We start from the raw sequence: 17,924 nt of genomic DNA, 5'->3' as shown, positions 1-17,924 counted from the left end.
TTGTTGCCATCCTGTACCTGTCCTGCGGGTGTGATGTTCGGATGTACCGATCCTGTGCAGGTGTTACACGTGGTTTGCCACCACGAGGACGATCAGCTGTCCGTCCTGTCTCCCTGTAGCGCTGTTTTAGGCGTCTCACAGTACGGACATTGCAATTTATTGCCCTGGCCAAATCTGCAGTCCTCATGCCTCCTTGCAGCATGTCTAAGGCACATTCACCCAGATGAGCAGGGACCCTGGGCATCTTTCTTTTGGTGTTTTTCAGAGTCAGTAGAAAGGACTCTTTAGGACTCCTCTAAGTTTTCATAATTATGAACTTAATTGCCTACCGTCTGTAAGCTGTTAGTGTCTTAATGACCGTTCCACAGGTGCATGTTCATTAATTGTTTATGGTTCATTTTTGAAAGACAGGGTCCTGAAAAAGGGATGTTTCTTTTTTTGCTGAGTTCAAATAAAAGAGGGAATTTATCTGATAACTGGGGTGCTAGCAACAATCCCCGACCGTTGTGCCCTTCACCAAGGCACTTAACTCACATTCCTCTACCTGTCCTGTCTGTGTTTGGTAATTGATTGATTGATTTGTGTCCTACCTGTGCTGTCTGTGTTTGGTAATTGATTTATTGATTTGTGTCCTACCTGCGCTGTCTGTGTTTGGTAATTGATTGATTGATTTGTGTCCTAGCTGTGCTGTCTGTGTTTGGTAATTGATTGATTGATTTGTGTCCTAGCTGTGCTGTCTGTGTTTGGTAATTGATTGATTGATTTGTGTCCTAGCTGTGCTGTCTGTGTTTGGTAATTGATTGATTGATTTGTGTCCTAGCTGTGCTGTCTGTGTTTGGTAATTGATTGATTGATTTGTGTTCTAGCTGTGCTGTCTGTGTTTGGTAATTGATTGATTGATTTGTGTCCTAGCTGTGCTGTCTGTGTTTGGTAATTGATTGATTGATTGGTGTCCTAGCTGTGCTGTCTGTGTTTGGTAATTGATTTATTGATTTGTGTCCTACCTGTGCTGTCTGTGTTTGGTGGCCAGGGCTCGATGTAGCTCCTCTATAATACAGCTGGGGGGCGGTGGGGGTCGCAGTGCCCCCAGGTGAGGGGAACCGGTAGGGGTGGAGATCCGTCCTCGCAGCAAGGAACCCTGGGTAGTCCTGGGCAAAGTGAAGTTCCTGGGTAGAGTGGCTGGAGACTTCTTCCTCTCTAGGTTGGGATCCGACTTAGGGAAGGGGTGAGGACCTGTAGTGAGGGGAAGAATAATATAATGGTAATATTAGTTAATGTAATGGTGAACGTTCTGGGTAGAGTGGCTGGAGATCTCTCCCTCTCTATGTTAGGACAATAATATCATGTTAATGTTAATATACCCGCAATGGTGATGTTCCTGGGTGAACTTCTTCACAGGATACGGTGAGGATGTGTTATCAGACGTAGTGTTACTTATAAGATATAAGGTCAGAGAGTTTCTAAACCCAGAGGCGCAACATCGCAAAACTTCCGGGAAGACTTGCGAAAAACACCAAACAGACCAGGCCCGGGTTAAGAGAAGTGAAAAATTCTTCCTAAGTTAATTTTCTCGAAACCTAAAGGCACAACCTAAATTCCAGCCAATGTCTGAAGTAGTTGAACATGGTATTACTCCAACCTCGTGGAACTGACATGTTTTCATGTTCCTTAAAAACAACTTTATATCGAAGGAGTGCCTTTGATTTGACGTGCGCAGTTCGCCGCAAGACGACCCTTACACCCGAGGACAGGACAAAGGGTGGTCAGAATTTGTTTTGGAGATGCAGTTTCTGCCTGTCTTCATGCTGTACTGTCTTTGATACTATGATGGTCTGTGACAGTTTCTTCCTGTCTTCATACTGTACTGTCTTTGATACTATGATGGTCTGTGACAGTTTCTGCCTGTCCTCATACTGTACTGTCTTTGAAACTATGATGGCCCCCTGTCAGCCCAAGTGTGACGTCTAGTTCACTGACCATCTTAAGTATCGGAACCTTTTTTTTAAATTCCTGAGCCTGTAGCTCAGGACCTGAAGCAAAGATATGCATATTCATGGAACCATTGGAAAGGAAACACTGAAGTTTATGGAGATGTGAAAGGGCTTTTTATTTATTTTTATTTCACCTTTTTTCAACCAGGTAGGCCAGTTGAGAACAAGTTCTGCGATCTGGTCAAAATAGAACAAAGCAGTGCAACACAGGCAACACAGAGTTACACATGGGATAAACAAATATATAAGACAATAGAAAAGTCTATATACAGTGTGTGCAAATGTAGTAAGATTAGGGAGGTAATGCAATAAATAGGCCATAGTGGCAAAATAATTACAATTTAACAATTAAACACTGGAGTGATAGATGTGCAGAAGATGAATGTGCAAGTAGAGATACTAGGATGCAAAGGAGAAAAAATATATATGGGGATAAGGTAGTTGGGTGGGCTATTTACAGATGCAATGAGCTGCTCTGACAGCTGATGCTTAAAGTTAGAGAGGGAGATATGAGATTCCAGCTTAAGTGATTTTTGCAATTCGTTCCAGTCATTGGCAGCAGAGAACTGGAAGGAAAGGCAGCCAAAGGAGAAGTTGGCTTGAGGGTAACCAGTGAAATATACGTGCTGGAGTGTGTGCTACGGGTGGGTGCTGCTATGGTGACCAGTGATTAATAGATGACCTGGAGCCAGTGGGTTTGGCGACGAATATGAAGTGAGGGCCTGCCAACGACAGCATACAGGTCGCAGTGGTGGGTAGTATATGGGGCTTTGGTGACAAAACGGATGGGACTGTGATAGACTACATCCAATTTGCTGAGTAGAGTGTTGGAGGATATTTTGTAAATGACATCGCCGAAGTCAAGGATCGATAGGATAGTCAGTTTTACGAAGGTATGTTTGGCAGCACGAGTGAAGGATGCTTTGTTTGTGAAATAGGAAGCCGATTCTAGATTTAATTTTGGATTGCAGATGCTTAATGTGAGTTTAGAAGGAGAGTTAACAGTCTAACCAGACACCTAAGTATATGTAGTTGTCCACATATTCTAAGTCAGAACCGTCCAGAGTAGTGATGCTGGTCGGGCGGGCAGGTGCGGGCAGCGATCGGTTGAAGAGCAAGCATTTAGTTTTTCTAGCACTTAAGAACAGTTGGAGGCCACGGAAGGAGAGTTGTATGGCATTGAAGCTCGTCTGGAGGTTAGTTAACACAGTGTCCAAAGAAGGGCCAGAAGTATACAGAATTGTGTCGTCTGCGTAGAGGTGGATCAGAGAATCACCAGCAGCAAGAGCGACATCATTTATATATACAGAGAAAACAGTCGGCCCGAGAATTGAACCCTGTGGCACCCCCATAGACACTGCCAGAGGTCCGGACAATAGGCCCTCCGATTGGACACACTGAACTCTATCTGAGAAGTAGCTGGTGAACCAGGCGAGGCAGTCATTTGAGAAACCAAGGCTGTTGAGTCTGCCAATAAAAATGCGGTGATTGACAGAGTCGAAAGCCTTGGACAGGTTGATGAATACGGCTGCACAGTATTGTCTCTTATTGATGGCGGTTATGATATCGTTTAGGACCGTGAGAGTGGCTGAGGTGCACCCATGACCAGCTCGGAAACCAGATTGCATAGAGGAGAAGGTACGGTGGGATTTGAAATGGTCGGTGATCTGTTTGTTAACTTGGCTTTCGAAGACTTTAGAAAGGCAGGGTAAGAAAGACATAGGTCTGTCTCAGTTTGGGTCTAGAGTGTCACCCCGTACGAAGAAGGGGAAGACCGCGGCAGCTTTCCAATCTTTAGGGATCTCAGACGATACGAAAGAGAGGATGAATAGGCTAGTAATCGGGGCTGCAACAATTGCAGCAGATAATTTTAGAAAGAGAGGGTCCAGATTGTCTAGACCGGCTGATTTGGGGGGGGTCCAGATTTTGCCGCTCTTTCAGAACATCAGCTATCTGGATTTGGGTGAAGGAGAAATGGAGAGGCTTGGGCAAGTTGCTGTGGGTGGTGCAGAGCTGTTTAGGTTGCTGTGGGGAGTGCAGGGCTGTTGACCGGGGTAGGGGTAGCCAGGTGGAAAGCATGGCCAGGCATAGAAAAATGCTTATTGAAATTCTCGATTATCGTAGATTTATCGGTGGTGACAGTGTTTCCTAGCCTCAGTGCAGTGGGCAGCTGGGAGGAGGTGCTCTTATTCTCCATGGACTTCACAGTGTCACAGAACTTTTGAAGTTTGTGCTACAGGATGCAAATTTCTTTATGAAAAAGCTAGCCTTTGCTTTCCTAACTGCCTGTGTATATTTGTTCCTAACTTCCCTGAAAAGTTGCATATCGCAGGGGCTATTCGATGCTAATGCAGAACGCCACAGGATGTGTTGGTGCTGGTCAAGGGCAGTCAGGTCTGGAGAGAACCAAGGGCTATATCTATTCCTGGTTCTAACTTTTTTGAATGGGGCATGCTTATTTAAGATGGTGAGGAAAGCACTTTTAAAGAATAACCAGGCATCCTCTACTGACGGAATGAGGTAAATATCCTTCCTGGATACCCCGGCAAGGTCAATTAAAAAGGCCTGCTCGCTGAAGTGTTTTAGGGAGCGTTTGACAGTGATGAGGGGTGGTCGTTTGACCGCGGACCCATTACGGACGCAGGCAATGAGGCAGTGATTGCTGAGATCCTGGTTGAAGACAGCAGAGGTGTATTTAGGTGTATTTTGGTCAGGATGATACTGTATCTATGAGGGTGCCCGTGTTTACAGATTTTGGGTTGTACCATGGTAGGTTCCATGATAATTTGGGTGAGATTGAGGGCATCCAGTTTAGATTGTAGGACGGCCGGGGTGTTAAGCATATCCCAGTTTAGGTCACCTAACAGTTCAAACTCTGAAGATAAATGGGGGGCAATTAATTCACATATGGTGTCCAGGGCACAGCTGGGGGCTGAGGGGGGTCTATAACAAGCGGCAACAGTGAGAGACTTATTTCTGAAAAGGTGGATTTTTAAAAGTAGAAGCTCAAACATTTTGGCACAGACCTGCATGACAGAACTCTGCGGGCTATCCCTGCAGTTGATTGCAACTCCATCCCCTTCGGCAGTTCTATCTTGTCGGAAAATGTAGTTGGGGATGGAAATTTCAGAATATTTGGTGGCCTTCCTAAGCCAGCATTCAGACACAGCTAGGACATCAGGGTTAGCAGAGTGTGCTAAAGCAATGAATAAAACAAACTTAGGGAGGAGGCTTCTGATGTTAACATGCATGAAACCAAGGCTTTTACAGTTACAGAAGTCAACAAATGATAGCGCCTGGGGAATGAGTGGAACTAGGGGCTACAGGGCCTGGGTTAACCTCTACATCATCAGAGGAGGAGTTGGATGAGGGTACAGCTAAAGGCTATAAGAACTAGTCGTCTAGTGCGTTGGGGACAGATAATAAAAGGAGCAGATTTCTGGGCGTGGTAGAATAGATTCAAGGCATAATGTACAGACAGGGATATGGTAGAATGTGAGTACAGTGGAGGTAAACCTTGGCGTTGAGAGACGATGAGAGAGGTTTCGTCTCTGGGGGGACAAGTTAAGCCAGGTGAGGTCTCTGCATGTGTGTGTGGGGTGGGACGAAAGAGCTGTCTAAGGCATTTTGACTCTACAGTGAAATAGAACAGTAAAAACTAGCCAAGACAGCAGTAGACTAGACATATTGAGAGACATAAAGCAATCACAGGTGTTGATCAGGAGAGCTAAGACAACAACAGGTAAATGGCGATGAATGGGCAGAGCAGGTCAGTTAGGTACATACAGGACCTGAGTTCGAAGCTGGGGCCGACAGGTAAATAAAATGAGGTACCATGTTATTGAAACAGTCCAGGGGGCATCAGCTGTGTAGCCGAGTGATCATAGGGTCAAAAGAGCAGCAATAGGTGAGTCAGGGTGCTGTTCGGTAGTCAATACTACGCTAGGCTAGCAGGGGACACAGCGTTCAGAAAAGCTAGCGGGCCGGGACCAGTAGATGGTTCTTTGGCGACATCGTAACAGAATAGCCTGTTGAGACAGGCAGTCCAGTCGTGATGGATCGGCGGGGCTCCTTGTCGACAATAAATTGTCCAGGCCAAGTGGCAAAGGAGGTATTGTAGCCCTAGAAGTAGTGGTATATTAACCTAGTTCAAGGCTAGCTCAAGGCTGGCTGAATGTCGTAGAATATAACACAATAGATCGGGTAAAAGATAATACAAAGTAAAACCAGCCGTTCTATGGTATTTTTTTGTACTATCATCTTTGAAAGGCCATGATGTATTATTCCAGCCCAAGTTCATTTGCGATTTTGGCCACTAGATGGCATCAGTGTACGTGCAAAGTGTTAGACTGATCCAAATGAATTGCATTTCTGTTCAAAATGTTGTATCAAGACTGCCCAAATGTGCCTAATTTGTTTATTAATAACTTTTCATGTTCAAAATTGTGCACTCTCCTCAAACAATAGCATGGTATTATTTTACTGTAATAACTACTGTTAATTGGACAGTGCAGTTAAATTAATAAGAATTTAAGCTTTCTGACAATATCAGATATGTCTATGTCCTGGGAAATGTTCTTGTTACTTACAACCTCAGGCTATTCGCATTAGCCAACGTTAGCTCAACCATCCCGTGGAATGGACTCCGATCCCGAAGAAGTTTAAACTGCCCAGCCTGGACAACTAGCTGTATGAGCCTGGTTAGAGTTAGTAAGCTAGCAGGCTAGTTGGAGTTAGCTAGCTGTGTGAGACTGGCTTGAGTTAGCTAACATGCAAACAGGCCAGTAACAGAGGCTGGTTATAGTTAGCTAACATGATAACAGACCAGAAACAGGGGCTAGGGGCTGATTTGGGACTCACCCTCTAGGCTGCCCAGCCTGGTAAGTAGTTTGGGCAGGTTGGGGTGTGGGAGGTCCCATGGGGGGTCCATGGGGTGAGGTGTGTCCTGCCCCCCTCCTGTCTCAGCCTGTACCAGAAAGCTGTCCACACAGGGCTCACAGAGGGAAGTGTCCTCCTCCCCTCCGTCCTCACTCTGGTCTGCCACTGTCAAAGTGTCTTCTGTCAGATCAACAGCTGAAACAAACAAAATCAACAACAACAAAAACACAGTCCTTTGTTGAAATACACGGTCAGTTCAGGACAGTTTTCTGTCCTACTATTTGATCCTGCTTGACCATGTTACCTGTGTTACTGTGGGTTACTGTGGGTTACCTGGGTTACTGTGGGTTACCTGTGGGTTACCTGGGTTACTGTGGGTTACCTGTGTTACTGTGAGTTACTGTGGGTTACCTGGGTTACTGTGGGTTACCTGTGTTACTGTGTGTTACTGTGGGTTACCTGTGTTACTGTGTGTTACCTGGGTTACTGTGGGTTACTGTGGGTTACTGTGGGTTACATGGGTTACTGTGGGTTACTGGGTTACTGTGGGTTACATGGGTTACTGTGGGTTACATGGGTTACTGTGGGTTACCTGGGTTACTGTGTGTTACTGTGGGTTACCGTGGGTTACTGTGGGTTACTGTGGGTTACATGGGTTACTGTGGGTTACTGGGTTACTGTGGGTTACCTGGGTTACTGTGTGTTACTGTGGGTTACCGTGGGTTACTGTGGGTTACTGTGGGTTACCTGGGCTACCGTGTGTTACTGTGGGTTACCTGGGTTACTCTCAGAACCCATTCTGTCCCTGTGCGTCCCAAAGGGCACCCTATTCCCTATATGGTGAACTAATTTTAACCAGGGCCGGACATATAGGGGGCCCCTTGCTGAATAGGACTCCCAAATTTGGGGCCCCGGTGCAGTTTAAAAGCTAATTCTACACATGTTGCTATCATATGCTATCTGGGGGGCCCTCGACCCCTAACCCACCAAAAAATGAAATAACAATTATAATTTCTGGAGGTCGGGGGCCCCGGGGCCCTGCGTTCTCATTCAGTAATCCGTCCCTTTGGGAGGCAGCCTGTGCCTGGTTTATATCTGACTTATATCTGACTCATGGTATAACTGCAGTGTTTCAGCTCCTTAGCAGTAGAGAGCACAGCTGACTTCCTGTGTCACCCACCAGTGGTGGGTTAGAGAACATCAAATCAAATCAAATCAGATTGTATTTTTCACATGCGCCGAATACAAAAGGTGTAGTGGAACTTAGAGTGAAATGCTTACTTACAGGCCCTTAATCAACAACGCAGTTTTAAGAAAATACCAAAATTAAAATAAGAGATTAAAATAACAAATAATTAAAGAGCAGCAGTAAATAACAATAGCGGGGTTATATACAGGGTGTTACAGTACAGAGTCAATGTGGAGGTTATATACAGGGTGTTACAGTACAGAGTCAATGTGGAGGCTATATACAAGGGGTACCGGTACAGAGTCAATGTGGAGGCTATATACAGGGTGTTATAGTACAGAGTCAGTGTGGAGGCTATATACAAGGGGTACCGGTACAGAGTCAATGTGGAGGCTATATACAGGGTGTTACAGTACAGAGTCAATGTGGAGGCTATATACAGGGTGTTACAGTACAGAGTCAATGTGGAGGCTATATACTGGGTGTTACGGTACAGAGTCAATGTGGAGGCTATATACAGGGTGTACCGGTACAGAGTCAATGTGGAGGCTATATACAGGGTGTTACAGTACAGAGTCAATGTGGAGGCTATATACAGGGTGTTACAGTACAGAGTCAATGTGGAGGCTATATACAGGGTGTTACAGTACAGAGTCAATGTGGAGGCTATATACAGGGTGTTACAGTACAGAGTCAATGTGGAGACTATATACAGGGTGTTACGGTACAGAGTCAATGTGGAGACTATATACAGGGTGTTACAGTACAGAGTCAATGTGGAGGCTATATACAGGGTGTTACAGTACAGAGTCAATGTGGAGGCTATATACAGGGTGTTACAGTACTGAGTCAATGTGGAGGCTATATACAGGGTGTTACGGTACAGAGTCAATGTGGAGGCTATATACAGGGTGTTACAGTACAGAGTCAATGTGGAGGCTATATACAGGGTGTTACGGTACAGAGTCAATGTGGAGGCTATATACAGGGTGTTACGGTACAGAGTCAATGTGGAGGCTATATACAGGGTGTTACGGTACAGAGTCAATGTGGAGGCTATATACAGGGGGTACCGGTACAGAGTCAATGTGGAGGCTATATACAGGGGGTACCGGTACAGAGTCAATGTGGAGGCTATATACAGGGGGTACCGGTACAGAGTCAATGTGGAGGCTATATACAGGGGGTACCGGTGCAGAGTCAATGTGGAGGCTATATACAGGGGGTACCGGTACAGAGTCAATGTGGAGGCTATATACAGGGGGTACCGGTACAGAGTCAATGTGGAGGCTATATACAGGGGGTACCGGTACAGAGTCAATGTGGAGGCTATATACAGGGGTACCGGTACAGAGTCAATGTGGAGGCTATATACAGGGGGTACCGGTACAGAGTCAATGTGGAGGCTATATACAGGGGGTACCGGTACAGAGTCAATGTGGAGGCTATATACAGGGGGTACCGGTACAGAGTCAATGTGGAGGCTATATACAGGGGCTACCCTTACATAGTCAATGTGCAGGGGCACCGGTGTCGAGGTAATTGAGGTAATATGTACATGTAGGCAAAGTTATTAATGTGACTATGCATAGATAATAACAGAGAGTAGCAGCAGTGTAGAGGGGGGCGGGGGGGCAATGCAAATAGTCTGGGTAGCCATTAGACTAGATGTTCAGGAGTCTTATGGCTTGGGGGTAGAAGCTGTTTAGAAGCCTCTTGGACCTAGACTTGAAGCTCCGGTACTGCTTGCCGTGCGGTAGCAGAGAGAAGAGTCTTTGACTGGGGTGGCTGGAGTCTTTGACAATTTTAGGGCCTTCCTCTGACACCGCCTGGTATAGAGGTCCTGGATGGCAGGAAGCTTGGCCCCAGTGATGTTCTGAGCAGTACGCATTACCCTCTGTAGTGCCTTGCGGTCGGAGGCAGAGCAGTTGCCATGCCAGGCAGTGATGCAACCTGTCACGATGCTCTTGATGGTGCAGCTGTAGAACCTTTTGACGATCTGAGGACCCATGCCAAATATTCAGGGGCAATAGGTTTTGTTGTGCCCTCTTCAAAACTGTCTTGGTGTGTTTGGACCATGTTAGTTTGTTGGTGATGTGGACGCCAAGGACCTTGAAGCTATCAACCTGCTCCACTAAAGCCCCGTCGATGAGAATGGGGGCGTGCTCAGTCCTCCTTTTCCTGTAGTACACAATCATCTCCTTAGTCTTGATCACTTTAAGGGAATGGTTGTTGTCCTGGCACCACACGGTCTCTGACCTCCTCCCTATAGGCTGGCTCATCGTTGTCAGTGATCAGGCTCAAACTTAATGATGGTGTTGAAGTCGTGCCTAACCGTGCAGTCATGAGTGAACAGGGAGCACAGGAGCGGACTGAGCACACAGCCCCCGTGTTGAGGATCAGCGTGGCAGATGTGTGTTGTTACCTACCCTCACCACCTGGGAGCGGCCCGTCAGGGAGTCCAGGATCCAGTTGCAGAGGGAGGTGTTTTGTCCCAGAGTCCTTGGCTTAGTGATGAGCTATGAGGGCACTATGGTGTTGAACACTGAGCTGTAGTCAATGAATAGCATCACACACAGCAAACAGCACAAAACACAGACACTGGACAGAGGAACTCTGCTTAGAAGGCCAGCATCCCGGAGTCGCCTCTTCACTGTTGACGTTGAGACTGGTGTTTTGCAGGTACTATTTAATGAAGCTGGCAGTTGAGGACTTGTGAGGCGTCTGTTTCTCAAACTAGACACACTAATGTACTTGTCCTCGTGCTCAGTTGTGCACCGCGGCCTCCCACTCCTCTTTCTATTCTGGTTAGGGCCAGTTTGCGCTGTTCTGTGAAGGGAGTAGTACACAGCGTTGTACGAGATCTTCAGTTTCTTGGCAATTTCTCGCATAGAATAGCCTTCATTTCTCAGAACAAGAACAACAAGAATATACTGACAAGTTTTAGAAGAAAGGTTTTTGTTTCTGGCCATTTTGAGCCTGTAATCGAACCCACAAATGCTGATGCTCCAGATACTCAACTAGTCTAAAGAAGGCCAGTTTTGTTGCTTCTTTAATCAGAACAACAGTTTTCAGCTGTGCTAACATAATTGCAAAAGGGTTTTATAATGATCAATTACCCTTTTAAAATGATAAACTTGGATTAGCTAACACAACGTGCCATTGGAACACAGGAGTGATGGTTGCTGATAATGGGCCTCTGTATGCCTATGTAGATATTCCATTAAAAATCAGCCGTTTCCAGCTACAACAGTCATTTACAACACTAACAATGTCTACACTGTATTTCTGATCAATTTAATATTATTTTAATGGACAAAAAATATGCTTTTCTTTCAAACACAAGGACATTTCTAAGTGACCCCAAACTTTTGAACGGTGGTGTATGTTGAAATGACATTTACATGTCAAATGTATGTTTATGCTCTCTGATACGCTAAGACTCTAGAGATTAGAGGTCAGGGTTCAGAGGTCATAGGTATTACCTGTAGATGGGTTGTCTTCATCGCTGACCAGGTACTCTGAGGTGGTTGCCAGGGGCGCCAAAGGCTCCTCCTCCTCTCTCTCCTCTGCGTCAGATTGGCTGGGAGTGTCAGGGTCTTCTAACCCCCCACATGCCTCACAAAACTCTACACACACACACACACACGCACAGACACACACACACACACACACACGCGTGCGCATGCACAAACATACACACACACAGGGACAGAAGGCATCATTACATACATGGAATTAATATGTTATTTTATTGTAATGGGTTGGCCTATGCACCTGTGCAACTGTGCGTCCGTACCTGGTTCAATCCCCTCCAGGCCCCTATTGGCCAGTTCATCCCGGGTCCGCTCTAAAGCTGAAACACACAGCGCAACGGCCAGGGTTGTGGGTTCGATTCCCACTGGGGTCACATACCAAAAAGGAAGGAAGTCATGTGGAGACCTGAGGCTCTGTCAAATGATCAAAGGGAAGTGTCTCTCTCACCTGTGGAGTTCTGTTGGATCTGGCCGTTCCTCTTTTTCCTCCATTTCCAGGGTTTAAAGATCTGTCCCAGACTGGCCAATTTACTGTTCCTCCTGACGGGAGGGGTCAGCACCCCCGACACCACACCCTCTGGAGCGCCTGCACCCCGCTGCTGTTCCATCACTAGGAGGACAGGAGAGGAGAGGAGAGGAGAGGAGAGGAGAGGAGAGGAGAGGAGAGGAGAGGAGAGGAGAGGAGGGAGAGGAGAGGAGAGGAGAGGAGAGGAGAGGAGAGGAGAGGAGAGGGGTTCTGAGTTAACAACACAGCATACAACACAGATTAATCCAGAGGAATGACAGCGAAATATGTGTCTGTAGTATGGAGTCAACGGCATAATTAATTATGGTTTAATTGCAGACCGCAATTCGTCAGTTCCGGTGTTGGTCAGTTGGTCAGTTCCGGTGTTAAGAGACTGATGGTTTCTGGACACAGATGATTTGAATACATGGCAGGTTAGAATAATTTATATGCAAGGATAGAATAATTAACATTGGCAATTAACAGTATAGTAACACACTGACAGTAGAATGGAGACTATACACACTGACAGTAGAATGGAGACTATACACACTGACAGTAGAATGGAGACTATACACACTGACAGTAGAATGGAGACTATACACACTGACAGTAGAATGGAGACTATACACACTGACAGTAGAATGGAGACTATACACACTGCCAGTAGAATGGAGACTATACACACTGACAGTAGAATGGAGACTATACACACTGACAGTAGAATGGAGACTATACACACTGACAGTAGAATGGAGACTATACACACTGCCAGTAGAATGGAGACTATACACACTGACAGTAGAATGGAGACTATACACACTGACAGTAGAATGGAGACTATACACACTGACAGTAGAATGGAGACTATACACACTGACAGTAGAATGGAGACTATACACACTGCCAGTAGAATGGAGACTATACACACTGACAGTAGAATGGAGACTATACACACTGACAGTAGAATGGAGACTATACACACTGACAGTAGAATGGAGACTATACACACTGACAGTAGAATGGAGACTATACACACTGACAGTAGAATGGAGACTATACACACTGACAGTAGAATGGAGACTATACACACTGCCAGTAGAATGGAGACTAGACAGTAGAATGGAGACTATACACACTGACAGTAGAATGGAGACTATACACACTGACAGTAGAATGGAGACTATACACACTGACAGTAGAATGGAGACTATACACACTGACAGTAGAATGGAGACTATTCACACTGACAGTAGAATGGAGACATGGTAGGCCCTAGCTAAAGCACACTAACTACTAACTACTATTAAAACGGTCGTACAACAGGGGTAGTGTGGAATCCAGGTCACGCCTGCAGCCTGTACATTGTTCCTATGGTTACTACACTCCGGGGGGTCAGAGCCCTCCCTGTTGCCATGGTGACAGCGCTACTGTTGATGCTGCAGCACAGGCAGCCCCCTTGCAGGCAGAGAGAAGCACAGCGGCATGACGAATACACACACACATAGCCACACACACGCACACAAACACACACACACACACACACACACACACACACACGGCAGGCAGAATGAGAAGCAGGAGGAACTAGTCTGCTGCTGTTGCCAACCAGATATTAACCAATCACAGCCTGGCTATACATTATGCAGGAGAGGAATCCCTTTAATGTATTTTCATCTGACTGCCTGAATAGAGGAAGGAAGATGTCTGACTGTTGGGTTTCAGTAGAGGAAGATGTCTGACTGTTGGGTTTCAGTAGAGGAAGGAAGATGTCTGACTGTTGGGTTTCACTAGAGGAAGATGTCTGACTGTTGGGTTTCAGTAGAGGAAGGAAGATGTCTGACTGTTGGGTTTCACTAGAGGAAGGAAGACGTCTGACTGTTGGGTTTCAGTAGAGGAAGATGTCTGACTGTTGGGTTTCAGTAGAGGAAGGAAAATGTCTGTCTGTTGGGTTTCAGTAGAGGAAGATGTCTGACTGTTGGGTTTCAGTAGAGGAAGGAAGATGTCTGACTGTTGGGTTTCAGTAGAGGAAGGAAGATGTCTGACTGTTGGGTTTCACTAGAGGAAGGAAGACGTCTGACTGTTGGGTTTCACTAGAGGAAGGAAGACGTCTGACTGTTGGGTTTCAGTAGAGGAAGATGTCTGACTGTTGGGTTTCAGTAGAGGAAGATGTCTGACTGTTGGGTTTCAGTAGAGGGAGGAAGATGTCTGACTGTTGGGTTTCAGTAGAGGAATGAAGATGTCTGACTGTTGGGTTTCAGTAGAGGAAGGAAAATGTCTGACTGTTGGGTTTCAGTAGAGGAAGGAAAATGTCTGACTGTTGGGTTTCACTAGAGGAAGGAAGACGTCTGACTGTTGGGTTTCAGTAGAGGAAGATGTCTGACTGTTGGGTTTCAGTAGTGGAAGGAAAATGTCTGACTGTTGGGTTTCAGTAGAGGAAGGAAAATGTCTGACTGTTGGGTTTCACTAGAGGAAGGAAGACGTCTGACTGTTGGGTTTCAGTAGAGGAAGATGTCTGACTGTTGGGTTTCAGTAGAGGAAGGAAAATGTCTGACTGTTGGGTTTCAGTAGAGGAATGAAGATGTCTGACTGTTGGGTTTCAGTAGAGGAAGGAAAATGTCTGACTGTTGGGTTTCACTAGAGGAAGGAAAATGTCTGACTGTTGGGTTTCAGTAGAGGAAGGAAGATGTCTGTTGGGTTTCAGTAGAGGAGGGAAGAAATCTGACTGGAATGACAGGCCTGTGACATGTAAATATACCTAGGCCTATTTCATAGGCCAGCATTACCCAGACTACTTTGCAGTTTACAGCAATATCATGCAAACACAAACAACCCACACAGACTGACAGCGACAAAAACAACACACACACAGACAGCGAAAGAAACAACACACACACACACTTTCACTACTTTGCAGTTATCACATTATCTCCACTGACAAGCGTATTACCAGACACTGAATCAGCCTCGTGGGACTCATTTAGATCTCTCTCTCTCTCTCTCTCTCTCTCTCGCTCTCTCTGTCTCTCCCTCCTCTTTCTCCATCCTTCTCCCTCCCTCCTTCTCCCTCCTCTCTCTCCCTCCTTCTCCCTTACTCTCTCTCCCTCCTTCTCCCTCCTCTCTCTCCCTCCTTCTCCCTTACTCTCTCTCCCTCCTTCTCCCTCCTCTCTGTCCCTTCTTCTCCCTTACTCTCTCTCCCTCGCTCCCTCTCTCTCTCTCCCTCCTTCTCCCTGTCCCTGTCTCCCACCCTCTCATCTCCCTCTCCCTCTCACTCCTTCTCCCACCCACTCCTTCTCCCACTCTCTCTCTCTCTCACTGAGATATGATAAACACACACTGCAATGCATTCCCTGGCCCGGCCAGACTGGCTACTTAACACATCTTTACAATCCAACCACCTAACCTAGACAAGACATTACACACAGTAAGCACTCATATACCTACATTTACTGTACCTTCCAATCAGTCCAATGAATAGACGAGGACAGGGTCTCGTCTGTAGTCAGAGGACTGAGTAAATCCAGAACGAGGCAGTTAACCCACTGTTCCTAGGCCGTCATTGAAAATAAGAATTTGTTCTTAACTGACTTGACTAGTTAAATAAAGGTAAAACAAATCAAAATAATAATAATTAAATCCTGTACCCTCGTCACAGAAAGGGAGGAACAGAGAAGAGGAACAGAGAGGAATGGAGAGGAGGAGAGGGCAGTCAGAGGACTGAGTTAATCCTGTACCCTCGTCAAGGGAGGAGAGGATCGGAGAGGAACAGAGAGCAGAGGGTAGTCGGAGGACTGAGTGAATCCTCTACCGTCGTCACAGGAAGAAAGGAACGGAGAGGGCAGTCAGAGGACCCTCGTCACAGAGCCAACAGAGCCAACGTACTCAGCAGAATCAGTCAGTCCCAAGAAGACGAGGCTGTTTATTCCACCGCGTAACGCAGTCTGCTACATCATCCCCCCCAACAACCTACTATACAAGCCTACTGCTGCTCCGATCTGTCTGCCTGCCCCGCCCCTCTCAGCCACATGGCCCAGATGCCAGTCAACATCCATTAGATTTAAGATACATCCCAAACTGAGTTTTGACATAATAATAACATTTGACATATTTGAATAAAATGCAAATTAATTACTTAAAAATCATACAATGTGATTTTCTGGATTTTTGTTTTAGATTCTGTCTCTCACAGTTGAAGTGTACCTATGATTAAAAAAATACAGACCTCTACATGCTTTGTAAGTAGGAAAACCTGCAAAATCAGCAATGTATCAAATACTTGTTCTCCCCACTGTATATACTGTACTCTATACCATCTACTGCATCTTGCATCGGCCATCTCTCATCCATATATTTATATGTACATAATCTTATTCCATCCCTTAAGATTTGTGTGTATGAGGTAGTTGTTGGGGAATTGTTCATTTACTTGTTAGATATTACTGCACTGTCGGGAACTACACTCGCAATAACATCTGTTAACCATGTGTATGTGACAAATAACATCTGCTAACCATGTGTATGTGACAAATAACATCTGCTAACCATGTGTATGTGACCAATAACATCTGCTAACCATGTGTATGTGACAAATAACATCTGCTAACCATGTGTATGTGACCAATAACATCTGCTAACCATGTGTATGTGACCAATAACATCTGCTAACCATGTGTATGTGACCAATAACATCTGCTAACCATGTGTATGTGACAAATAACATCTGCTAACCATGTGACCAATAACATCTGCTAACCATGTGTATGTGACAATAACATCTGCTAACCATGTGTATGTGACAAATAACATCTGCTAACCATGTGTATGTGACCAATAACATCTGCTAACCATGTGTATGTGACCAATAACATCTGCTAACCATGTGTATGTGACCAATAACATCTGCTAACCATGTGTATGTGACCAATAACATCTGCTAACCATGTGTATGTGACAAATAACATCTGCTAACCATGTGACCAATAACATCTGCTAACCATGTGTATGTGACAATAACATCTGCTAACCATGTGTATGTGACCAATAACATCTGCTAACCATGTGTATGTGACCAATAACATCTGCTAACCATGTGACCAATAACATCTGCTAACCATGTGACCAATAACATCTGCTAACCATGTGTATGTGACAATAACATCTGCTAACCATGTGTATGTGACAATAACATCTGCTAACCATGTGACCAATAACATCTGCTAACCATGTGTATGTGACAATAACATCTGCTAACCATGTGTATGTGACCAATAACATCTGCTAACCATGTGTATGTGACAATAACATCTGCTAACCATGTGTATGTGACCAATAACATTTGCTAACCATGTGTATGTGACCAATAACATTTTATTAGATATGACACTTCCATTTAAGTATGTGTTATACAGTGAGTTATTATGGGCTATAGGGATGTGTTATACAGTGAGTTACTATGGGCTATAGGGATGTGTTATACAGTGAGTTACTATGGGCTATAGGGATGTGTTATACAGTGAGTTATTATGGGCTATAGGGATGTGTTATACAGTGAGTTACTATGGGCTATAGGGATGTGTTATACAGTGAGTTATTATGGGCTATAGGGATGTGTTAAACAGTGAGTTACTATGGGCTATAGGGATATGTTATACAGTGAGTTACTATGGGCCATCTGAAAACAACCCCCCCGACCACGGTTTGACCATTTTAACCCCCCACCACCACGGTATGACCATCTGAAAACAACCCCCCACCACGGTTTGACCATCTTAAAACAACCCCCCACCCCCCACGGTATGACCATCTTAAAACAACCCCCCACCACG

At 45.4% G+C, this 17,924-nt stretch overlaps 1 protein-coding gene across 1 annotated transcript in view; it reads right to left on the bottom strand.

Annotated features, from left to right (window-relative positions):
* Positions 1 to 16,064, bottom strand: part of LOC112255381 (phosphatase and actin regulator 3) — a 79,510-nt gene extending 63,446 nt beyond the window's left edge. Inside the window, exons 1-6 of the mRNA XM_042324968.1 lie at positions 15,544 to 16,064; positions 12,043 to 12,204; positions 11,858 to 11,914; positions 11,544 to 11,687; positions 6,852 to 7,064; positions 1,005 to 1,233 (exon numbers count right to left, since the gene is read on the bottom strand). Of these exons, the coding sequence (XP_042180902.1) occupies positions 1,005 to 1,233; positions 6,852 to 7,064; positions 11,544 to 11,687; positions 11,858 to 11,914; positions 12,043 to 12,202 (803 nt within the window). The 5' untranslated portion in view covers positions 12,203 to 12,204; positions 15,544 to 16,064. The remainder of the gene's footprint in view (positions 1 to 1,004; positions 1,234 to 6,851; positions 7,065 to 11,543; positions 11,688 to 11,857; positions 11,915 to 12,042; positions 12,205 to 15,543) is intronic.
* Positions 16,065 to 17,924: the final 1,860 nt, after the last annotated feature.

This window comes from Oncorhynchus tshawytscha, linkage group LG07 (assembly GCF_018296145.1).
Source record: "Oncorhynchus tshawytscha isolate Ot180627B linkage group LG07, Otsh_v2.0, whole genome shotgun sequence".
Lineage (NCBI taxonomy): Eukaryota > Metazoa > Chordata > Actinopteri > Salmoniformes > Salmonidae > Oncorhynchus > Oncorhynchus tshawytscha.
The sequence above is the reverse complement of the archived record's forward strand: the minus strand, read 5'-3'. Positions and strand labels throughout refer to the sequence as shown.